The sequence below is a fragment of the Pectinophora gossypiella genome, chromosome 18 (assembly GCF_024362695.1).
Source record: "Pectinophora gossypiella chromosome 18, ilPecGoss1.1, whole genome shotgun sequence".
Classification (NCBI taxonomy): domain Eukaryota; kingdom Metazoa; phylum Arthropoda; class Insecta; order Lepidoptera; family Gelechiidae; genus Pectinophora; species Pectinophora gossypiella.
In genome coordinates, this window is record NC_065421.1 from 8938126 (window position 1) to 8957253 (window position 19128).

Genomic DNA, 19128 nt, shown 5'->3' on the forward strand with positions numbered 1-19128 from the left:
TAACATTGAGCATGATAACGTCACTGTATGATAACTTACAAGTAACATTGAGCGTGATGACGTCAGCCTTGGAGCCCCGGCTGCGCTCCATGATGGTGTTGGTTGCCACGCAGGCCAGGGTGGCTCCGTTGTCCACCACAGACGGGATCAGCATCAGCTGCGACGTCGCTGCCTTCGTTTTGTTGTTCCATGTCTGTCAAAAGAGATTTTATTGTTATATTTTTTAGGGCCAATAATTATTCCTCAGTTATTGACTTTGTGACCACAGTTAAGCCAAATCGGATGGTATTTGGCATTTGTTGACTTTGTGCACTTACTTTTATATGCGCAAATGTCAAATTGCAATATCGAATTGTTTCAATGTGGCCTTGGATAGGGTAAGATACGAGTATAGCTTTGATATAATTGAATTCACAATTGAATTGAATTCCGTAATATCATGGATGTTACAACAAATCTTAATAAAAAATGTGCTCATATTTTCGGGAAAAACATATCATGATTTCGTTTCAGGACACACGATTTTCATTTCCGTTCTTTAATAGAATATTTTTTCTTCATTTTATCATAACATGCTAGAGGCATTTCTTGCATACTTATGTGTGATGTACATAGAGTGAGCGGAATGGGGTAGTACTGAATCAGTTCCTTAGCTGATCACCAGTTACTTAATTCATCATCGTAAATTATGTCAAACTCCGGTACTGAAAAGTATCGGCGTCCGAAGGACGTAAGATACGATCCCGGCGACCCGAATACTCTAGCCATAGAGGCAGCCAATCAGCTCGCAACACCAAACACTTCAGGACCCCGATACCGACCCCGCCTCATTCAGCGCTTATCGCTATCGACCCACTAGGGTCGATTAATTTTTTCAAATATTTTTCCTCTCAGACGACGCCCTGAGCCGAGGTTCGCGCCCAACTGGGCACCCTCGGGCCTGTTGTCTTAAACGTGGTACCGGGTGAGAGCCTTCAGCGCTCCCCATTTGTCCGGCCAAGTAGTTAATGCAATATCAAGTGAAAATTTCCAGCGTCAAATAATGGATTTGAAAATAATTTAGAAAAACACAAAAAGAAACATGAATTTTGCAATGGAAAATTCCACTTGATTTATAAGATGAATCATCGCCCTCAGTATTCGGTACCTACGAAGTCACTAACACCCTGTTATGTATACATATATAATGGGGAAAAAAAGGTAACAACCAATTAAGTATTTTATGAATGCCGTAACAGAAGCCCCACAGAAACTTGAAAGCTTTAATAACGGAAAACTGTAATTTTTCCTCAAACGAAAATCAAATAAGCAAGAATCAACATTTTGAAACGTCTGCTAGCAATTCGCATTATAATTTGTTGATCTTTAGTTTACTTTGCTATCTGAGTTTCTAACGTTGTTTTAAGTAAATTGTTGTTTTAAGCAGACTTTAGCGAAGGAGTAGGAAATGAAAAGGACTTACTCAAATCCAGTTAAAACAAAAGTTAGTTTTCGGGTCTTGAGCTTCGAAAATTAAGTTCTATTTTAGTCGAGAACTTAATATTACCTACTAAATTATTATTATAAACTTTAATGGATGTGTTTTGTTTCGTATAACAAAACGAATAAATATTAAATTAAACTTTTGAGTATAGCTTACCCTTAATACAAAATTCTATTATTTCCTTTATTCAATTATTTGAAAATGAAGTCGTAAAACAAATGACGATCAAAAACACGAAAACATGTCAAATATTTATTTGATTTAGGTTATGCAGTCATTGTGTTCACCGGCTTGCTTCTCAAGCGCCGGTTCGAACCACGGCACGGTACCGAATTTGCACCAATGAGTTTGCAGTTTTTCACTAATGCATTTGGCTCGACCACACGGCTCATCACCTATCACGTTGGTCTAACAGAAAGCGGTGAGGTGTTGTTCCTGTGGGTACTTAGTTTATCGATGGATGTACTGTACCCCAGTGGGATACAGTCGTGAGCTTACGTTATATTTATAGGTTTAGGAAATCCCTGATAACGGATTTAGAGAACGCATGACTAAGGCCGGGTTTCTACTGATTCGAAAATGGGCGAAGAAGAGCAGAGATGTGCGGATATGACCAATCACAGCGATCGAGAGAGCGACAAACGAAGATGCTCTGTCACTCTCTCCCTTACGGTGATTGGTCGATTCCTGCACATCTCCGCTCCCCTCCGCACAGCTCCGCGTCAATGGACACGCAGCCTTACACAGTAGTGCGGGCTCTAAACAAGTATGTAAGTCGGTGGATGCCTTTAGGTAGGCCATACCTGATTGCTGTGCTGCGTGAGGTGACGATGGTCGAGCCACCAGGACAAGTCAGGGGGCGGGTGGGACCCGTATGCCTGGCAGTGGATCAGAGCAGGTTTCCCCACCTGGAGGGTCTCATCCACTGTCCCCTCCACGAAATGTATCGACACGTTGTATGCTGGCACTGGAAGTGAAAAAAAATAAAAAATAAACTGTTTGGGAAGTCTCTATTCTATTATTGTTCTTCATTGTGACGACAGCACACACCGGAGTCTCCATACAAAAATCCCCTCCGGACTCGTGGTCACACCAGGTTGTCACACCAGTATGACAAACAGGAAAATCACATTCTTGAGAGCCTTCAGCGCTCCCTATTTGTCCGGTCAAGTAGTTAATGCCATTTGCGGGAAATGTACAATAAGTCACGTCAAAAAAATATATACAAAAACCATTACAAGGGTACAAGACAAATCACTACAACGAGTTACTAAGTCGCAATAAAACATTTCTATTCTATTCTATTCTAGGTAGGTACTAAATTCTATTCTTTAAAATCATTCGTTTAAATTAAATCTGATTTAAAAATAAAACTTAACATTTTGCGGAGCTATATTTCTTTCGCACGTGACATGATATATATTTTATTACACTGCAGTCTAAATTAAAAAAAAAAAAACAGACGTGCTGGGGTGTCCTTCACAGTTGTAAAATTACGTCTCTCAACACTCAGTGCAATGCACTACCACAGTCGTACGTTTTTACTACGTACGAGTAGGACTCGGCAATGCAGTCCCGATCTAGCTGGATCCCGATCTCGCGAGATCTCGTAAAATTTTTCGAGATCAATCCCGAAGCATAATATGACGAGATCCCATTCGAGATTGACGGGATTGGGGGAATCTCCTCGAGTTATACTTTTTGTTTTAATTAGGCTGATTTCCAAAGAAAACTTAATTATTTAGTTAGTAATATTGAACAATAAAGGTTTTTGTTTTTTTTTTTCAAAGATATTCTGTTTTAATTAACCTCACTATCACAAACAAGCAGTTTTCATCGTCAAATTTACATTTTCTTGTGAACTAGACGAGATCCCGAAAATTTCGAATCCCGCGGGATCTTGAATTTGCGATCTCGAGTAGTGATTGCATTCCCTAAGTAGGACGCGAGGGCTCAACGCCCCATGCAGTACGCTACCGCGAGGACGGACGCGGCTTGTAGTATTAGGACGCATTAGGCGTAAGTAGGACGCGAGGGTAGGTTACGCGGATAGGACGTGCAATGCAAGCTGTACGCGTGAGAGTATCAAAACTTACAATAAAGTTCGACCTCCAGCGTGGCGATGACAGGAGGCGCGAGCCTGGTGTTGGAGGCTCTACAAGACAGCGCAGCAGCGTTCTCCCGGGTCAGAGGCAGGTACAGCTCGTTCTCCCGGATGTCTGGGGTCTCACTGTCGCAGTCTGACGCGTCCACCAGGGTCTCGCCGGAGTACCAGCTGATGCGGGGCGGCGGTCGGCCTGGAATTGACGAAGGGATACATCAAATCAAATCTTCTTTATTGCACATAAAACCAGTAAGATAAAATAAGATAAGATATATAAGTGAAATAATGCTCAGTCGATTATTTACAAGAGTAAGTATAGAGTTGTAAAACGTCTTTTGTCACAACCCTGAGACCAGGGTTGATGATGTCGATCTTTGGTCTCACAACTCACACGAGAAAAGAAGAAGAATATAGGTTCCTATCAAAGGCACCTTTAAACATTTACACAGAATAGGGCACATTCTGGAAGCGCGATAAAATTCAAAGTGTATGAATTCTACGTCATTTAGTACAATTCATAAAGACCCATTCGATAATCTAGTATACTGCCCACCACAACAACGACCCGGGATACATATTTAGGAGTCGCTGTCGCCGGACACGGTTTGGACGACATGATGATGATGATACCTACCAACATTATAAATATGAATGACAAGAAGCACACGGCTTCTCAGGATAAGGATTAAAGACAAGAATTTACTTTTTTCAATAGTTGGGACAAACTACGTATTGTGTTTTGAACTGTACATGTAAATGACAGATGTGATGTCAAACAGTCGCCGTGCGGGGAGTCGTTGTCCACGCTACAATTCGTTTTAGTCGTTCACATTAAACTAATTTAGTAGTCAATAAAACATCAGCTTCAATTCTAAGTCACCCGTATTTGCTTGGGACAAGTCCGATTTTCTAGCAAATATAGAATCGAAGTCCTTCATTGACTCCCCTTATTTGTTTCACTGTCACAAATAACAAGTACTTAAACAAAAAAAAGGAAAAAAAATAGCTTCAGAGTAAAGATAAATAGAGCAAATTAGAACAAATTATTATACTTAATAAAAATAAAATAATAATAATAATTATTAGTTATTATGAGTTAATTAGAGCAAATTATTTAAGAGCATATTGCCCCTCGGAAGCCATACTTAAGTGGTGTCATTAAATTGATTCTTTACGATTATTATAATTAGCTGAAGCTAATTTTTTTCCTTTTTTTGTAATTTATAATTATAATTTATAATGACGTAGATTCTATTTAATTATCTTTACTCTGAAGCTAATTATAATAATCGTAAAGAATCAATTTAATGACACCACTTAAGTATGGCTTCCGAGGGGCAATTTGCTCTTAAATACCAGATATTAATAGCATAATTGACTTTGCTCTATAATTTCACCAGGACTTTAAACCTGTCGTGACCAAGGACTTGGGCTGATGTGTTTCGGTCACGGAACCTAGCTAAATGCTCCATATAACAATTAAAGTACCTTACTCAGCTGTATTTCCACTTTAGCACCTCCAAGGTGGGTTTAACAGGCCACATTAAAGCAATTCATCTTGAACAGCAATATTGCTATTTGACATTTGTTTACATTGCGAACTTACTTTTATATGCGCAAATGTCAAATTGCAATATTGCATTTTACATAACAAATAACTAAAATAAAAGCGTGGTAAAAATGATAATAAAAAAAGTACAAATATATTATGTAAAATAAATATTACTACAATAATTGACTTGACTTGAGTGACTTTTTGTAATTATTTCTTTTTATTTTGGTGCAATAAAGTGTATTTGTATTGTATTGTATAATTCATCATATTAAGAGTTCAAGGAACGCCACGAGTAACTCAACACCGTATAAAATAAAAAGAAGAGATTAACATAAAAAGAAAGAAACTTAAGGGCCTAATAACAGATGCGTTTAAGTAAAAAATGACATCTCGAATGAGTCCACAATACGAGTATCCACACGAGGAAACGAACCGGTGTGACTGCATGTCAAGACAAAACCACCCGCAGTCGGTGTTTACAAAACAATCCTGTTTAATTAAACAAGTAATTAAAAGTGACATATGTATTTATAAATCCGTTTCAACCACAGAGTTCTTACTATGGAGAAATGCCGCGGGAGCATAGCTGGTTAGACCGAAATATGCATGTCGTGGCCAGCCAGATGTTAGAATTGATCATTTCATGAAATAGTCATATTTCATGAAATACAATATAACACGTTGGCTACATCATGACGTAGTTTGGCAAATCAATGAACACAAAACGTTTAACGATATGAGCAACTAAATGCATGATTACTTCATGATATGACCAAACGTTGGCAATCATATCGTAAAATTAGTAACATTATCCACCGGTAGTGGCGCTGGTGTCGATTATATTTACAAGTTGATTTATATTATAATCAATGAATCAATAAAATTTCCATATCGATAGTATTGATTAGGTAAATAGTTATTAACCTAAGAAATTAATCGACTATTCGTATTTTTATTAAGTACACCGCATAATATGGACACCGCCTATATTAACGATATGGCCAAACGTTGATTGAAATACCATTAAACGTTGACGTTTCAACGATATGGTCAACTTAAGTTGGCTATTTCATGAAATATGACCATTTCATGAAATGGTCGAAAACATCATGAAATGATGAATTCTACGATCTGGCCACGATATGCACAAAACGAGCGTATCGTTCAGGCAACGATCGTACCTACTATAAAACTTTCCACATCATTGATTGCGTCTTTGGTATCGCGCAACCACAACTAGCACTTGTGTTACTATGCAATGAACGGCGGGTAAATCGATGTAGCGGTTCAGCCAGAAATGTTGTGGTGCGGCCGCTTCACACGCCGACGGCGACGTGAGTTAACACGCGAGATGTGGACTTGTGTAATTGAGTTCTGTGCTGAGGGCATATCTCATACTAGGGCTTAGATCAAGAGGACGATCAAAAACAAGATGGGATGTGGTCAAAAAGGTCCTGTGCTTGTGGAATGTCTCCGAAAACGAAACATCCGATAGAGCGATGTGGAAGAGAATTACGAAGAAGGCAGACCCCACCATCAGATGGGAATAATAAATGCCAAGGAGAGAGAGAGTGAGAGAGAGAGAGTTGAGGGCATATCTCATTTGTTTCTATAATCTGTGGTTTAACGAATCGTGTCATGTTGAAACACGAGTTGTAATTGTGTTTTGCAGCTATAAGTGGGAGAATTCCAACGATTTGTTTGCATGCTCAAATGTATTTCACAAATGCAACATTTAGTACGGTTATGAGGCTTATCGCGAAACATTATAACAAGCGTGCTTTTGATGCATTTGTGAGTTGAGACTAAAATAAAAGGAATGAGCCGTAGTTATTTCTGTTAAAAATAAACGAAATAAAAGGCTAGCGCGGAATCATTATGTGTTTCTATTAAACTACTGAGATTAGTTTACAGTTGTAAATTTCTAGGTATTATTTTTAAGTTTTAGTTATTACTTATAGAAGTTTTATCTGTGATTTTCGTATTCACTGTAAAAGGAAAGGGACGGCTAATCAACAGGTTTAAAATTTATAACCGCACGATAACTTTAGGCAATCTTAAACAAGTTGAAGTCGAGGCAGACCGCGTAAAAGATGGTATGACGACCTCAATGCTTATCGGAGGGATACAAATACAAATTCAAATCATTTATTGTGACACACAGGTACAGTGGGTAGATATTACAAAGAAGAATAATACGAAAGAAGTAAATAATACGAGAGAAGTTACAGTGTTTTATAATTTTAATTTGTTTCACATGCTAGAAACAGTAAAATGTAGTATACGAACAAACTTACAACAATTATACAGGGTGTTAGTGACATCGTAACGAATACTTAGAGGGATGATTCAGACCATGATTCTGAGTCGATATCAAGTGGATTTTTCCGTCGCAAAAATCATGTATTTTTTTTAGTTTTTTTAAATTATTTTCAATTCTATACTTTTGCGATGTAAAATTCCACTTGATATTAACTCAGAATAATCAGCCGAATCATCCCTCGGAATTCGTTACGATGTCACTTACACCCCGTACCCCGTTTAAACTACTACATATGGTAGCCATACAAGTAGGTATGGGTGTTAGTGACACCGTAACGAATATTGAGGGGGATGATTCAGACCATGATTCTGAGTTGATATCAAGTGGAATTTCCTGTCAAAAATTCATGATTTTTTTTGTGTCTTTTTTAATTATTTTCCTATCCATACTTTTGCGACGGAAAATTCCACTTGATATCAACTCAGAATCATGGTCTGAATCATCCCTCAAAGTTTTCGTTACGATGTCACTAACACCCTGTATTAAGTATAGAATATCATGATATATCTGATGTTATCAGGGATTGGCCGGAGATCGCGCAAAGTCGAGTGGAAAAATCAAGGAGGCCTTAGCCCAGCAGTGGGATCGACTAGGCTAGACGAGATAAGATGTTAAACAACCTCTTAAAAAAATTACGTTTGGGAATGTTAGCGTATTCTGGAACTGAATTATACGAGCGAGATGTCTATTCGAGTAACATAAACAGCCCACGTACGGTTGGTATACGTCCCACTGCTGGGCACAGGCCTCCCCTCAATCAACCGGAGGGAGTATGGAGCATACTCCACCACGCTGCTCCAATGCGGGTTGGTGGAGGTGTTTTTACGGCTAATAGCCGGGACCAACGGCTTGACGTGCCCTCCGAAGCACGGAATCATCTTACTTTTTCGGACAATCAGGTGATTCAAGCCTGAAAAGTCCTTACCAAACAAAGGACAGTCTCACAAAGTGATTTCGACCATGTCCCCATCGGGAATCGAACCCGGACCTCCAGTTCGTGAGCCTAACGCTCTAACCACTGGACCACGGAGGCTGTTCTATTCGAGTAGTCGGAGTTATTATTTTAAAAATAAAATTAACAGTTGTCCTTGTCAATCAACCGTCCCTTTTCTTTCCGGCGGATATGAAAATGACAGGTATATCGGGTGACTTTTCATCACTCCACAAAAAGAATGTCATTTACGACGAGTCTCATTTATTGATTCCATTTCCGTAAAAAAATGCAGAGTAAATTTTCGATTTTTGGTATTTTGTCCAGGCAATAAAAATACAAATTGTGGTGACCGATTTTTAATTCGCGATCGTCGGCCGTAATCGGCATTTATCAAAGGCCAAAGGCAAATAATTCTTTATATAAATTCTGTATATAATTTAAAACAAAATTAGGATGTGTACGATAGAATCGGCACTATGGTTGGAAAAGTACTTAATACTACTAAATAATAATAGTACAACTTATTAATGAGTACGTACTATTAAGTAGAACTCAGTTAGTATATAATTTAAAACAAAATTAGGACGTGTACGATAGAATCGGTACTACTGTAGGAATAGTACTTAATACTACTAAATAAGAGTACGTACTATTAAGTAGAACGTAGTTACTATTTAGCAGTACTATTACTACCTACTACTCACTATAAAGTATCTAAACTAATCCTATTAGTGATTATTTTCTGAAGAATGTATCTTGTCACGTGGGTGGCCAAATATCACTATCTAGACCTATAGTTTGTTTGTGTCTTAATTAATTTATTAACCTGACAGCATCTACTCGATAAATGAGCTAAATATAGTTTATTTGTCGCGTAGCTAATAGAATTAGTTCATTTATCGCGTCGAAGCCGATTATCTCATAAAAATGTGGTAGAGTCGACAATTTCATAAAAACGCATCGAGTTTTTAAGAGTATAATCTATCGTTTTGTTTTTCATACATACATTACATAAACTCACGCCTATTTCCCACCGGGGTAAGCAGACACTATAGAATTCCATTCGCTTCGATCCTGACACACTTCTCTTGCTTCCTCCATATTTATAAATCGCTTCATACACGCACGCCGGTTCCACACCGGTTGCCGGTTTTTCATTTAGTATTTTATTATCTTTTGTTAGTTATTTTCGTTATCGTGCAGTTTTACCCAATAAAATACCCTTTTACATTAGCCAGTGTGGATCAACACAGTTTAATGAACCGTAATCCGTAAAACCGTTTTACGCAGTGTGATGGAGTGTAGCTTTAAGGCTTTTAGCAGACGAACGGACAGACGTTTGAGAGTTATTACATTTATAGGTATAAAACACGTATTTTTTATTGTTTTATATATATATAGAAGCGATAAAATATCACAAATATCACACATGAGGAGCTCGGTGGCGCAGCGGTTAACGCGCTCGGTCTGCGATTGTTGAAGTTAAGCAACTTTCGCAAAGGCCGGTCATAGGATGGGTAACCACAAAAAAAAAAAACGTTTTCATCTCGAGCTCTTCCGTGCTTCGGAAGGCACGTTAAGCCGTTGGTCCCGGCTGCATTAACAGTCGTTATAACCATCAGTCCGCACTGGGCCCGCGTGGTGGTTTAAGGCCCGATCTCCCTATCCATCCATAGGGAAGGCCCGTGCCCCAGCAGTGGGGACGTTAATGGGCTGGTGATGGTGATGAAAATATCACATACTTACCTTTTTTGTTTTTCCGTCATCAATCTGGCATCTCCCCATGATAAAAGTAATGAATGAGCAAGCACAGACAAACAATGAAATTATTTATAAGATTTCCAAGTTGACTTGGAAACGTAAAAAATTCCTTGTTCACTTTGTTGCATGGGAACATATTTTGTCGAGCGACATATTTTGCGATATGGTCCGCCCTACATCTTACCTCGCGACTTTGCCATATAGCTGGTCATGGTATAAGTAGACCAATAGCAATAGCAATGGCGGCTTGTCATAGGATTGATGACATAATATAAGTGTTACCATTCAATTAGTATCTCAAACATTCCAAGGACGCGAATTTTATTATTGAAAATTACGAGTAAGTGAATTACTGACTAATGTATTTAATTACTAATATGTGTCACGTATACAAAAATCATTAAAACTGTACGTAAATCCTTTATTAAAAGTACAAAATCTCCTTGCAAAGTAGATTAAAATCATTGGTCGTGGGTAATTTATTTTTTACGAAATGGCAACACAGGGTCGGATGACGTCAGTTGGGCTAACCTTGAAAATGCTAGCTGTCAGTTTTGAGCATACCTGGTCTTCTTATACCATGGCTGGGGTGCGTTAATTAGTAGTCGGGTGAAGTTTGGCGACATCGTCCGATGTCTCCGGGGCATACGTCGCGCGACAAAATGTCCCTTAGTGGGGACGAGGCTTTATACTTCATTTATAAGTCACGCGCAGTCTGTACCGACCCTTAGTGGCAGGTGTGGTTGTAAAATGAGCATAACTCTCCTTTACATTTTCTTTGTTTTTTGCTGGAGTTTCCAGCGAATAAAAAAATTAAAAAGTTCGCTTTCAACCGGCTTATCTTCCCAGGAGTGTCGCCAATACCTACAGAGGGAATGTATCACATTAAATTTTAAACCGAGAATAGAGAATAGAATGTGTTTAAAACATGGTGGTCCTTATGGTTGTCTGAACGAATTCGCTTTAAGCGATAAGGCCACCATTTACCATGTACCTGGTAAATAGTATTTTGTAAGTATTTCTTTTTATTTTGGTGCAATAAAGTATATTTGTATTTGTGGACCATTATATGGTTAATATCAAGTGGAATTTTCCACCGCAAAAGTATAGAATTGAAAATAATTAAAAAAAACTAAAAAAATAACATGAATTTTGCGACGGAAAATTCCAGTTGATATCAACTCAGAATCATGGCCTGAATCATCCCTCAAAGTTTTCGTTACGATGTCACTAACACCCTGTATAGCATCACCATTCTAGGACTTCGTATCAAAAGTGGCTGCAAGTGACCTGGTGACAAGGGACACCCGTTCAACGCTGGTGTCGTGACGTTTCACGGGCTCTTACAAGACGACGAAAGAGTTTTGGAAGATGCTAGTGTAAAGGGTCCTTTATCCTTACTGGTGGTTCTGCCCACTCCATTAGAAATTACGGGTGTAAGTTTGTATATTTACTAGCTTCGCCCGCGGCTTCGCTCGCGTTAAAAAGTCCCATATAAAGTTTCAGTTTCAGTTTTGTTAGTCATAAATAGTCCGCATACCAATTTTTAGCTTTCTACTTTGATAATTGCAGAATCCTACATACAAACTTCCCCCCCCCCCCATTTTAGAGAAGTGGGACAAAAATAGCTTATGTCACTCTTCATCACTTCAACTATCTCCACTTAAAAAATCACGTCCATTCGTCGTTCCATTTTACTGCGAAAGACAGATAATCAAACAGACAGACACATACGGTCATGTGTACACTTTGCAACCATGTCACATTAAATTTTTTGACAATTTAAACCGTAAGCCTCATTAAATGTCAAATATGATAGTGCGACAGGGTTCTAAAGTGGGTACATGATATTGCTCATGACTGTACAAACACTTTCGCATTTATGATATTAGTATGGGTGTAAGTATAACCCCATTTTTACTGTTCCACTCACCTCCGATGACGAGGCAGGTCAAAACCAGGGTGTCTCCCTCGTGGTAAGGTCCGATTTTCTTGTCCACCTTGTTGTGGAGTTCGTCCATAAAAAACGGCTCGAATGGAAGTTCTGTAACAAAAGAGACACTAAGTAATAGGCTAGATGACAACTTAAGTGAAATACTTTTAACGAAATGTTTTTTTTTAACGTGACTTATTGTAGATTTGCCGCAGATTTAACTACTTGGCCGGACAAATGGGGAGCGCTGAAGCCTCTCACCCGGTACAACGTTTAAGACAACAGGCCTGAGGGCGCGAATCTCGGCTCAGGGCGTCGTCTGAGAGGAAAAATATTTGAACTGAATGAGGGAAATCGTCGACCACGCCGGTGGGGTCGGTATCGGGGTCCTGAAGTGTTTGGTGTCGCGAGCTGATTGGCTGTCTCTATGGCTAGAGTAATCGGGTCGTTGGGGTCGTATATTACGTCCTTCGGACGCCGATACTTTTCAGTACCATCCCTAAGCGGAATGTATTCGGAAGATTTACGAAAAGCGTGAAAAAATGCTAACTCTATCGAAAAACCTGAGATATGACGTCATCAATGAACGTGATCAAATGATGTAGATATTCGTTGTTACGCAATTCTTCAATATACAAAAATATACTCCTGAAATTAATAAGTATAAGTATTTTAATAATAAAATTAATTTCAATTGAATATCATTGAAAAATAATTATGCATACTTCGCTTAATCTGCGAATTGGCGAAATTGCAATTACTCCAATTTCTTTACCACATTATTGTATCACGTGATATTTAATAAATTAAAGTAATATTTCAATGTGAAAATTTTTTGAACGTTTTTCCTTGATCACGTAAAAAAGCTTGGTCGATTCTTGTTGGAAACGCGACTTTTGAGGAGAAATACATGAACTCACTTGTTAATATAAAACTATAATTAAAACACAATACCGAGCTCTTACCGCGTGTGACTCCCGATATTTCACTGTTTTTTGATTAACACTGTTGCAAGTGCCATGATCACGGGACGACGACGGGACCCGGTATTATGTGTTTTAATAATGATAATAACCGCGTAAACCTCAAACAAAATAAAACTCTTTCACTGTTGTTAAACTATTTTGTTTATTAAGGTTCATAAATAAGTGCTTGTATTAAGCTTCTTTGAAGACCGCAATATCAATTTTATTATTTAAGTACCACTTTTCGGCCAATGGTCCAGTAACCAGAGCTGTAATAAATTTAAAAGAATATATAACAGCCTTCGTGGTCTAGTGGTTAGAGCCTTCTGGAAGTCCGGGTTCGATTCCCGATGGGGCATTGTCGAAATCACTTTGTGAGACTATCCTTTGTTTGGTAAGGACATTGCAGGCTTGACCTCCTTGGGCTCCTTGGGCTTGAATCACCTGATTGTCCGAAAATGTAAGATGATTCCGTGCTTCGGAAGGCACGTTAAGCCGTTGGTGCCGGGCTAATAGCCAAAACACCTCCACCAACTCGCAGTGGAGCAGCGTGGTGGAGTATGCTCCATACCCCCTCCGGTTGATTGAAGGGAGGCCTGTGCCCAGCAGTGGGACATGTATAGGACGTGTTATTGTATGTATGTATGTATGTATGTATGTATGTATGTATGTATGTATGTATGTATGTATGTATGTATGTATGTATGTTGGAAACACCAACATTTACCAATAAAGCTATTGGCTGTCAATTTGACAACCAACTTTTTCTTTTTTGTAGCTGTAATTTTTTTACTCGCCATATTGATTCATCTTGTGTACGAACATCGTTTGCATTGTATTTTTAAGATTTATAAAAAAATATAGTCAAAGCGCTACCCTTAAATCGTGGTTTTCATTCATCGTGTTTCTACCATACATCAGCCCTTCAACAGCCCAACAGAAGTTCTACAATTCTAGTTCCCGGGATTAGGGGTCGAAAGAGATTCTAGTTCCCGGGATTAGGGGTCGAAATAGATTTTATTTGAGCGAGTTGATTGACTATCGAACCATTTCTCCGTAGTAACTATTAGGAAATATGCACCATTTCCTTACTAGACATAAATTTTGTATTGTCGAAATTTTTTAGGCACTTGTAACTGCATAACGGCTTCCGTGTTCCAGTGGTTGAGCGTTGGGCTCACGATCCGGACGTTTCTGGTTCGAATCCCGGTGGGGATATATAGATAGATAGATAAAATACTTTATTGAGCACAATGGACACAAAATACAGAGATAAGGACAACATATACAGAAAAGCACAACAGGCGGCCTTATTGCTCATGCAGCAATTTCTAACTATATTTCTATGGGATATATCCATACTGTATGGATTATAGCACGGATCGCACGGTGCTTCGGAAGGCACGTTAAGCCGTTGGTCCCGGTTAAGCTTACTGATTTAAGTAAGTTGTTGCTCAATATTTGCATCATATTATGTTGCTACCTAAGTATATTGCTTTTCTTTACTTTGCTCAGAATAATAACGGGTGGAATATTGTAATTGTGCTTGGGTGTAGTAAAAAGGGTCATCATTTGTACCCAAAAACAAAGATAAAAGATGCATATGTCTGTTATCCACGAAACAAAGGAAAATCTGTACAGCGCCATCTACATTGTTTTTTGAGTAACGTAGCCTGGAAAGTCATTCATTCTAGCTATTGAAAGGCATAGTCTACTACTCTGCTCTATTGCGCGTTATTGGAGAAACTGCGAGTTCCATGTAAATTTTGAACAGTATGTAAATTGATCCAACCGGGAGTGCCTAATATATAATACGGAATAACCCATAGTAGTGTAAGAAAGGAAGCTAGTGGACCCCAACATTAATCCTTGGGCAACGAAACTTTGCAGTAAGTATAATAAAGTATTATGAAATAAATTTTCCGGTCGAAATTACGGATAAAAAAGAATAATTTTTGAAAAATAAGAGTTCAGTTTGAATAAAATTGTGGATTTTCATGATGTGTCATAAATATAATCATGGCAATAAATCATTTAGTAAAATAATTTTGGGCTGAGAAATTATTCGGCCTAATATATTGAGGTAAGTATTTGTACTTTCAAGTATAAATACTTACATAACTTCCGCGTGTTTTTTTTTGGAGTTTTTGTATACATGTTTAATTAATCCTATACTATAGTACCCAGCAACATTTTGGGGCTGTCACTCGTCATACAAAAAATGACTTCATTGCCTACACTACAGAACGATAATATCGACTTATATGTCGTGTTCTATTTTCAAAAATAAGGACACCAGTTTTTCATCTTTAGAATGTACTTACAAGGGTTGATAACTAAAGCCACTCCCATATAGGGGATTTACGATGGGTTTTTGTTTCGAAACTTCCTATGAGTTTGAACCACAGTATTACAAGTTTCGAACGTTCGTCAATCATTTGAATCGCACCACGGCCACGTGGGAAAACAAACATCACTCGGTGTGGCCCTGTCTTTACAAATTCCTTGTTTACACCATACAACGGATCTATTGTTTTTTTTTTATTATGTAGAGATGGTCGGTTATTTTTATTTTTGGTTGACTTACGAGTTTGAGTTTTATCTCTCTTAAGCTCAAGGCCTGGGAAGGCAGTGGTTTGAGCGTATAGCTCACGATCCGGAGGTCCCGGGTTCAAATCCCGGTGGGCACATATCACAAAAATACTTAATAACCCCCTAGTTTGCTTAGTTTGGTTAGGACATTACAGGTTGACTAATTGTCCGAAAGTAAGATGATCCGTGCTTCGGAAGGCACGTTAAGCCGTTGGTCCCTACTTACTGATGTAAGTAGTCGTTACATGAGCCATGTAAGGGGCCTTTGGCGGCTCAATATTAACCCTGACACCAGGCTTGATGGGGTTGGTATTCCACCTTACAACCCACACGACAGAAGAAGCTCAAGGCCTTATTGCGAAATGCGTGATTAGTTTTCGTTGAAGCAAACCCCGGCCACTCCATACATGCGTGTATGTGCAAGTAAGACAGACAATTGGCGCGCGCTCCTCTTTACTCCTTAACGGCTTCTGTAGGCTCTGCACGGTAACCGCGTGGCGCGCGGCGCGAATTATATCGAGGCCTTCGACCAGTAGCCGTTTGACGTTCATCTATGTAGATAGCATTCGTATCGTTTATTGGTCGAAGCGCTTAATATAATTCGTGTCGCGCGCGGCGCGGTTGTCATGCAGACCCGGCTGGCCATTTAAGACAAAAGTAACACACAGAGGGGGTGAGGTAAACCTACTTCGGCGCCCGATACGAATTGGCGCGGGACGAAGAGTGTCCGTTCTATACGCATCATTATTATGGCTCAATATCCCGCGAAATGAACACGCTCCAATGAAGCGCATGGCAAATAACATTAAAGTAGTAACGACATAATTAATTTTAATTTTAAGCTTTCGGTAATTCTACTAAGGATTATTATTGTTAGGCACCCCGAAATAAAATATTGTTATTATTATTAAAGCCCTACCTACACACACCTGCGTCTCGGCACATGTTTAAGTAAGTATATCTACAATTTTATACCAACATCTAGGTATAACATTTGCGCTAAGTCACGGCATATTTATAATATTTTATTCAGAATCAGAATCATTTATTCAACGTAGTTATCATAGATAAACTTGTTGAAGGTCAATTTAACAGTTTTGAATCTACGTCATTTCGCAAGGTGTTATGGCTGAGGAGAAGAAATGACAAGAAACTGCAACAGCAACACATCTTTTAAATCAATGTAGGTATACTTTACAAGTTACTTAATAACTAGAGAAACATATTTAGTACCTACCATATCATATCATATTTAATTTCTATATTTAAAAGTATGATGATTTTGTCCGAATGATTCCGAATCATCAATTTATTTATTTTTTCCTTCCGGATTCATTGATGATTCCAAATTTGGGCGTGTATATTTTTATTCGTACTTTTTCGGACAATCAGGTGATTCAAGCCTTAAAAGTCCTTACCAAACAAAGGACAGTCTCCCAAAGTGATTTTGACAATGTCCCCATCGGGAATCGAACCCGGATCTCCAGATCGTGAAACTAACGCTCTAACCACTAGACCACGGAGGCTATTACCAACAGCTCATTAAGTCACAAAAAAATCACCATTTGTGGTGAAGTTGTGACTGTGACCTGTGTGTGTGTGTCATTGAGTTATTAAGTCTTTATGTGGTGATTATCATATTGCTTTTTGTCTACATTTTTAACAATCAGCTGACAATCGGTTTAGTCTGTCTGGTAGCCCATTAAACGGCTATCAGACAGACTGTTAATAATTAATTTCTACCATTTTGTCTCCAGGTCAAATATTTAAACGGCTTTTGTAAAGATATTTAGTTTAGATACGTAGGAATTGTTTGTGTTAATTATTTTGTACTTGAAACCTCGGGTACCGGGTTATTAAGTATTTATTGTGACGCTTTCACACAAAAGTTTTAGTAAAATTGAAGAAACCCTGGAATTATACGTAAATTACAGTCTAGGTTTATTCGTCAAATCATTTAGGTAAGTATTTGTTACAAACTTAGAAGACAGTGCTTACCTACTTACTCTTTTGTCTGATTATAATAGCATAGATACACATGTTAAGCCGTTGGTCCCGGTTACTACTTACTATATAAGTGAGTAATCTTTACATGAGCCATGAGTATACCCTCATTGGTCTTTAAAAGATGTGTTGCAGTTTCTTGTCATTTCTTCTCCTCAGCCATAACACCTTGCGAAATGACGTACTTAAATTCAAAAATGTTACATTGACCTTCAACAAGTTTGTCCATGATAATTACGTTGAATAAATGATTCTGATTTCTGATTATACTTACAGTAAACTTGTGCTTCCGTAGGACTTTTCTGTGCATTCGCTAAACATTCAACTGGGTTCGTAATATCAGTTTGAGCTAACTTCATCTCGTGGAATGTTTTGGCTGCTGTAAGACCTTAAGACATTCCTGATTCAAAATTTGATTTAAACATCACTTTGACATTTTCATTGCAAAGTAAAGATGCTGTAAGCCTGAGCAACGCGACTCCAATGAGTGTGTACATAATCTATTTGTATAAAAACGCGCAGCCCATCTTAAGAGATGCAATCCTAAGGGATTGCCGACTTCTTCAGTGTCGCGTTTGTTTTAAAAGTTTTAAACCAATACTTGTATGACATTTATTTTAATAAAAATACGTACAATAAAATTGTAAAATGCGATGCAGGCCACTGAGTTGATGTTGATGATGAAAGTTGATGTACTATTTAAAGAAAATAATAAATTTTGATTTTTGATCATAATCAAGTTCATGTACTCACCAACAACTGTAAGGTTGACTCCCAAGTTCCTGGTCTGAGAAAGTGCGAAGTCGACGCGGCAGTGAAAGAGTGCCTGGTCATCAGCTCTTAAATGATGGATGGTCAGGACGGTCGGCTGCTGGTTCAGGTCCGCCACCAGCCGCCCTGTCGTGTTGAAGTGTGGGTTCGACCATTCTGCCCCAATACGAGCGTCGAAGCTGAAAGAGAGGTGGAAATACATAAGCTTACGACTGTATCCCAACTAGGGTAGTCAGAGGTACATTTATCGCAAGGTTTACTAAGTATCCACGCCTCACCGAGGTTTCTGCTAGAAATTATGTAGAAAAAGTCTTATAGACAAAACACTGTTCATTTTTAAATAAGATGCGCATGGATTAGCTATATGCTAGGCATCTGCCTATCTAGGATCAAAGTACTTACAAGAAAGAACAATTTTTTTAAAGAGTTTTTACAACAGGAACATCCTCAGGAAAGGTTCATCACATCACTGGCTATATAGCCTATAAATGGTCGCGCCATCAACAAAATGTATGCAGCTGCATAAAAGCTTACCTGATGTTTTGCTTGTAGCGCAACATTCAAGACACAAATTGCAAACGATTATGACAATCATAATTAAAACACATAATAACGGTTCCTTACCGCGTTTAAAGTAGGAATATGAGACTCCCGATATTTCGACACTGTTGCAAGTGCCATGATCACGGGATGACTGATGAGA

General features: G+C 38.5%; 1 protein-coding gene across 2 annotated transcripts in view; it reads right to left on the minus strand.

Moving 5' to 3' along the window:
• LOC126375124 (hemicentin-2-like) overlaps positions 1 to 19128 on the minus strand; it is a 171523-nt gene that overhangs the window by 14810 nt on the left and 137585 nt on the right. For both annotated transcript variants that reach the window (XM_050021970.1, XM_050021971.1), the window contains exons 5-9: positions 18408 to 18604; positions 12094 to 12204; positions 3580 to 3780; positions 2287 to 2450; positions 40 to 193 (exon numbers count right to left, since the gene is read on the minus strand). In XM_050021970.1, coding sequence (XP_049877927.1) covers positions 40 to 193; positions 2287 to 2450; positions 3580 to 3780; positions 12094 to 12204; positions 18408 to 18604 — 827 coding nt within the window. The remainder of the gene's footprint in view (positions 1 to 39; positions 194 to 2286; positions 2451 to 3579; positions 3781 to 12093; positions 12205 to 18407; positions 18605 to 19128) is intronic.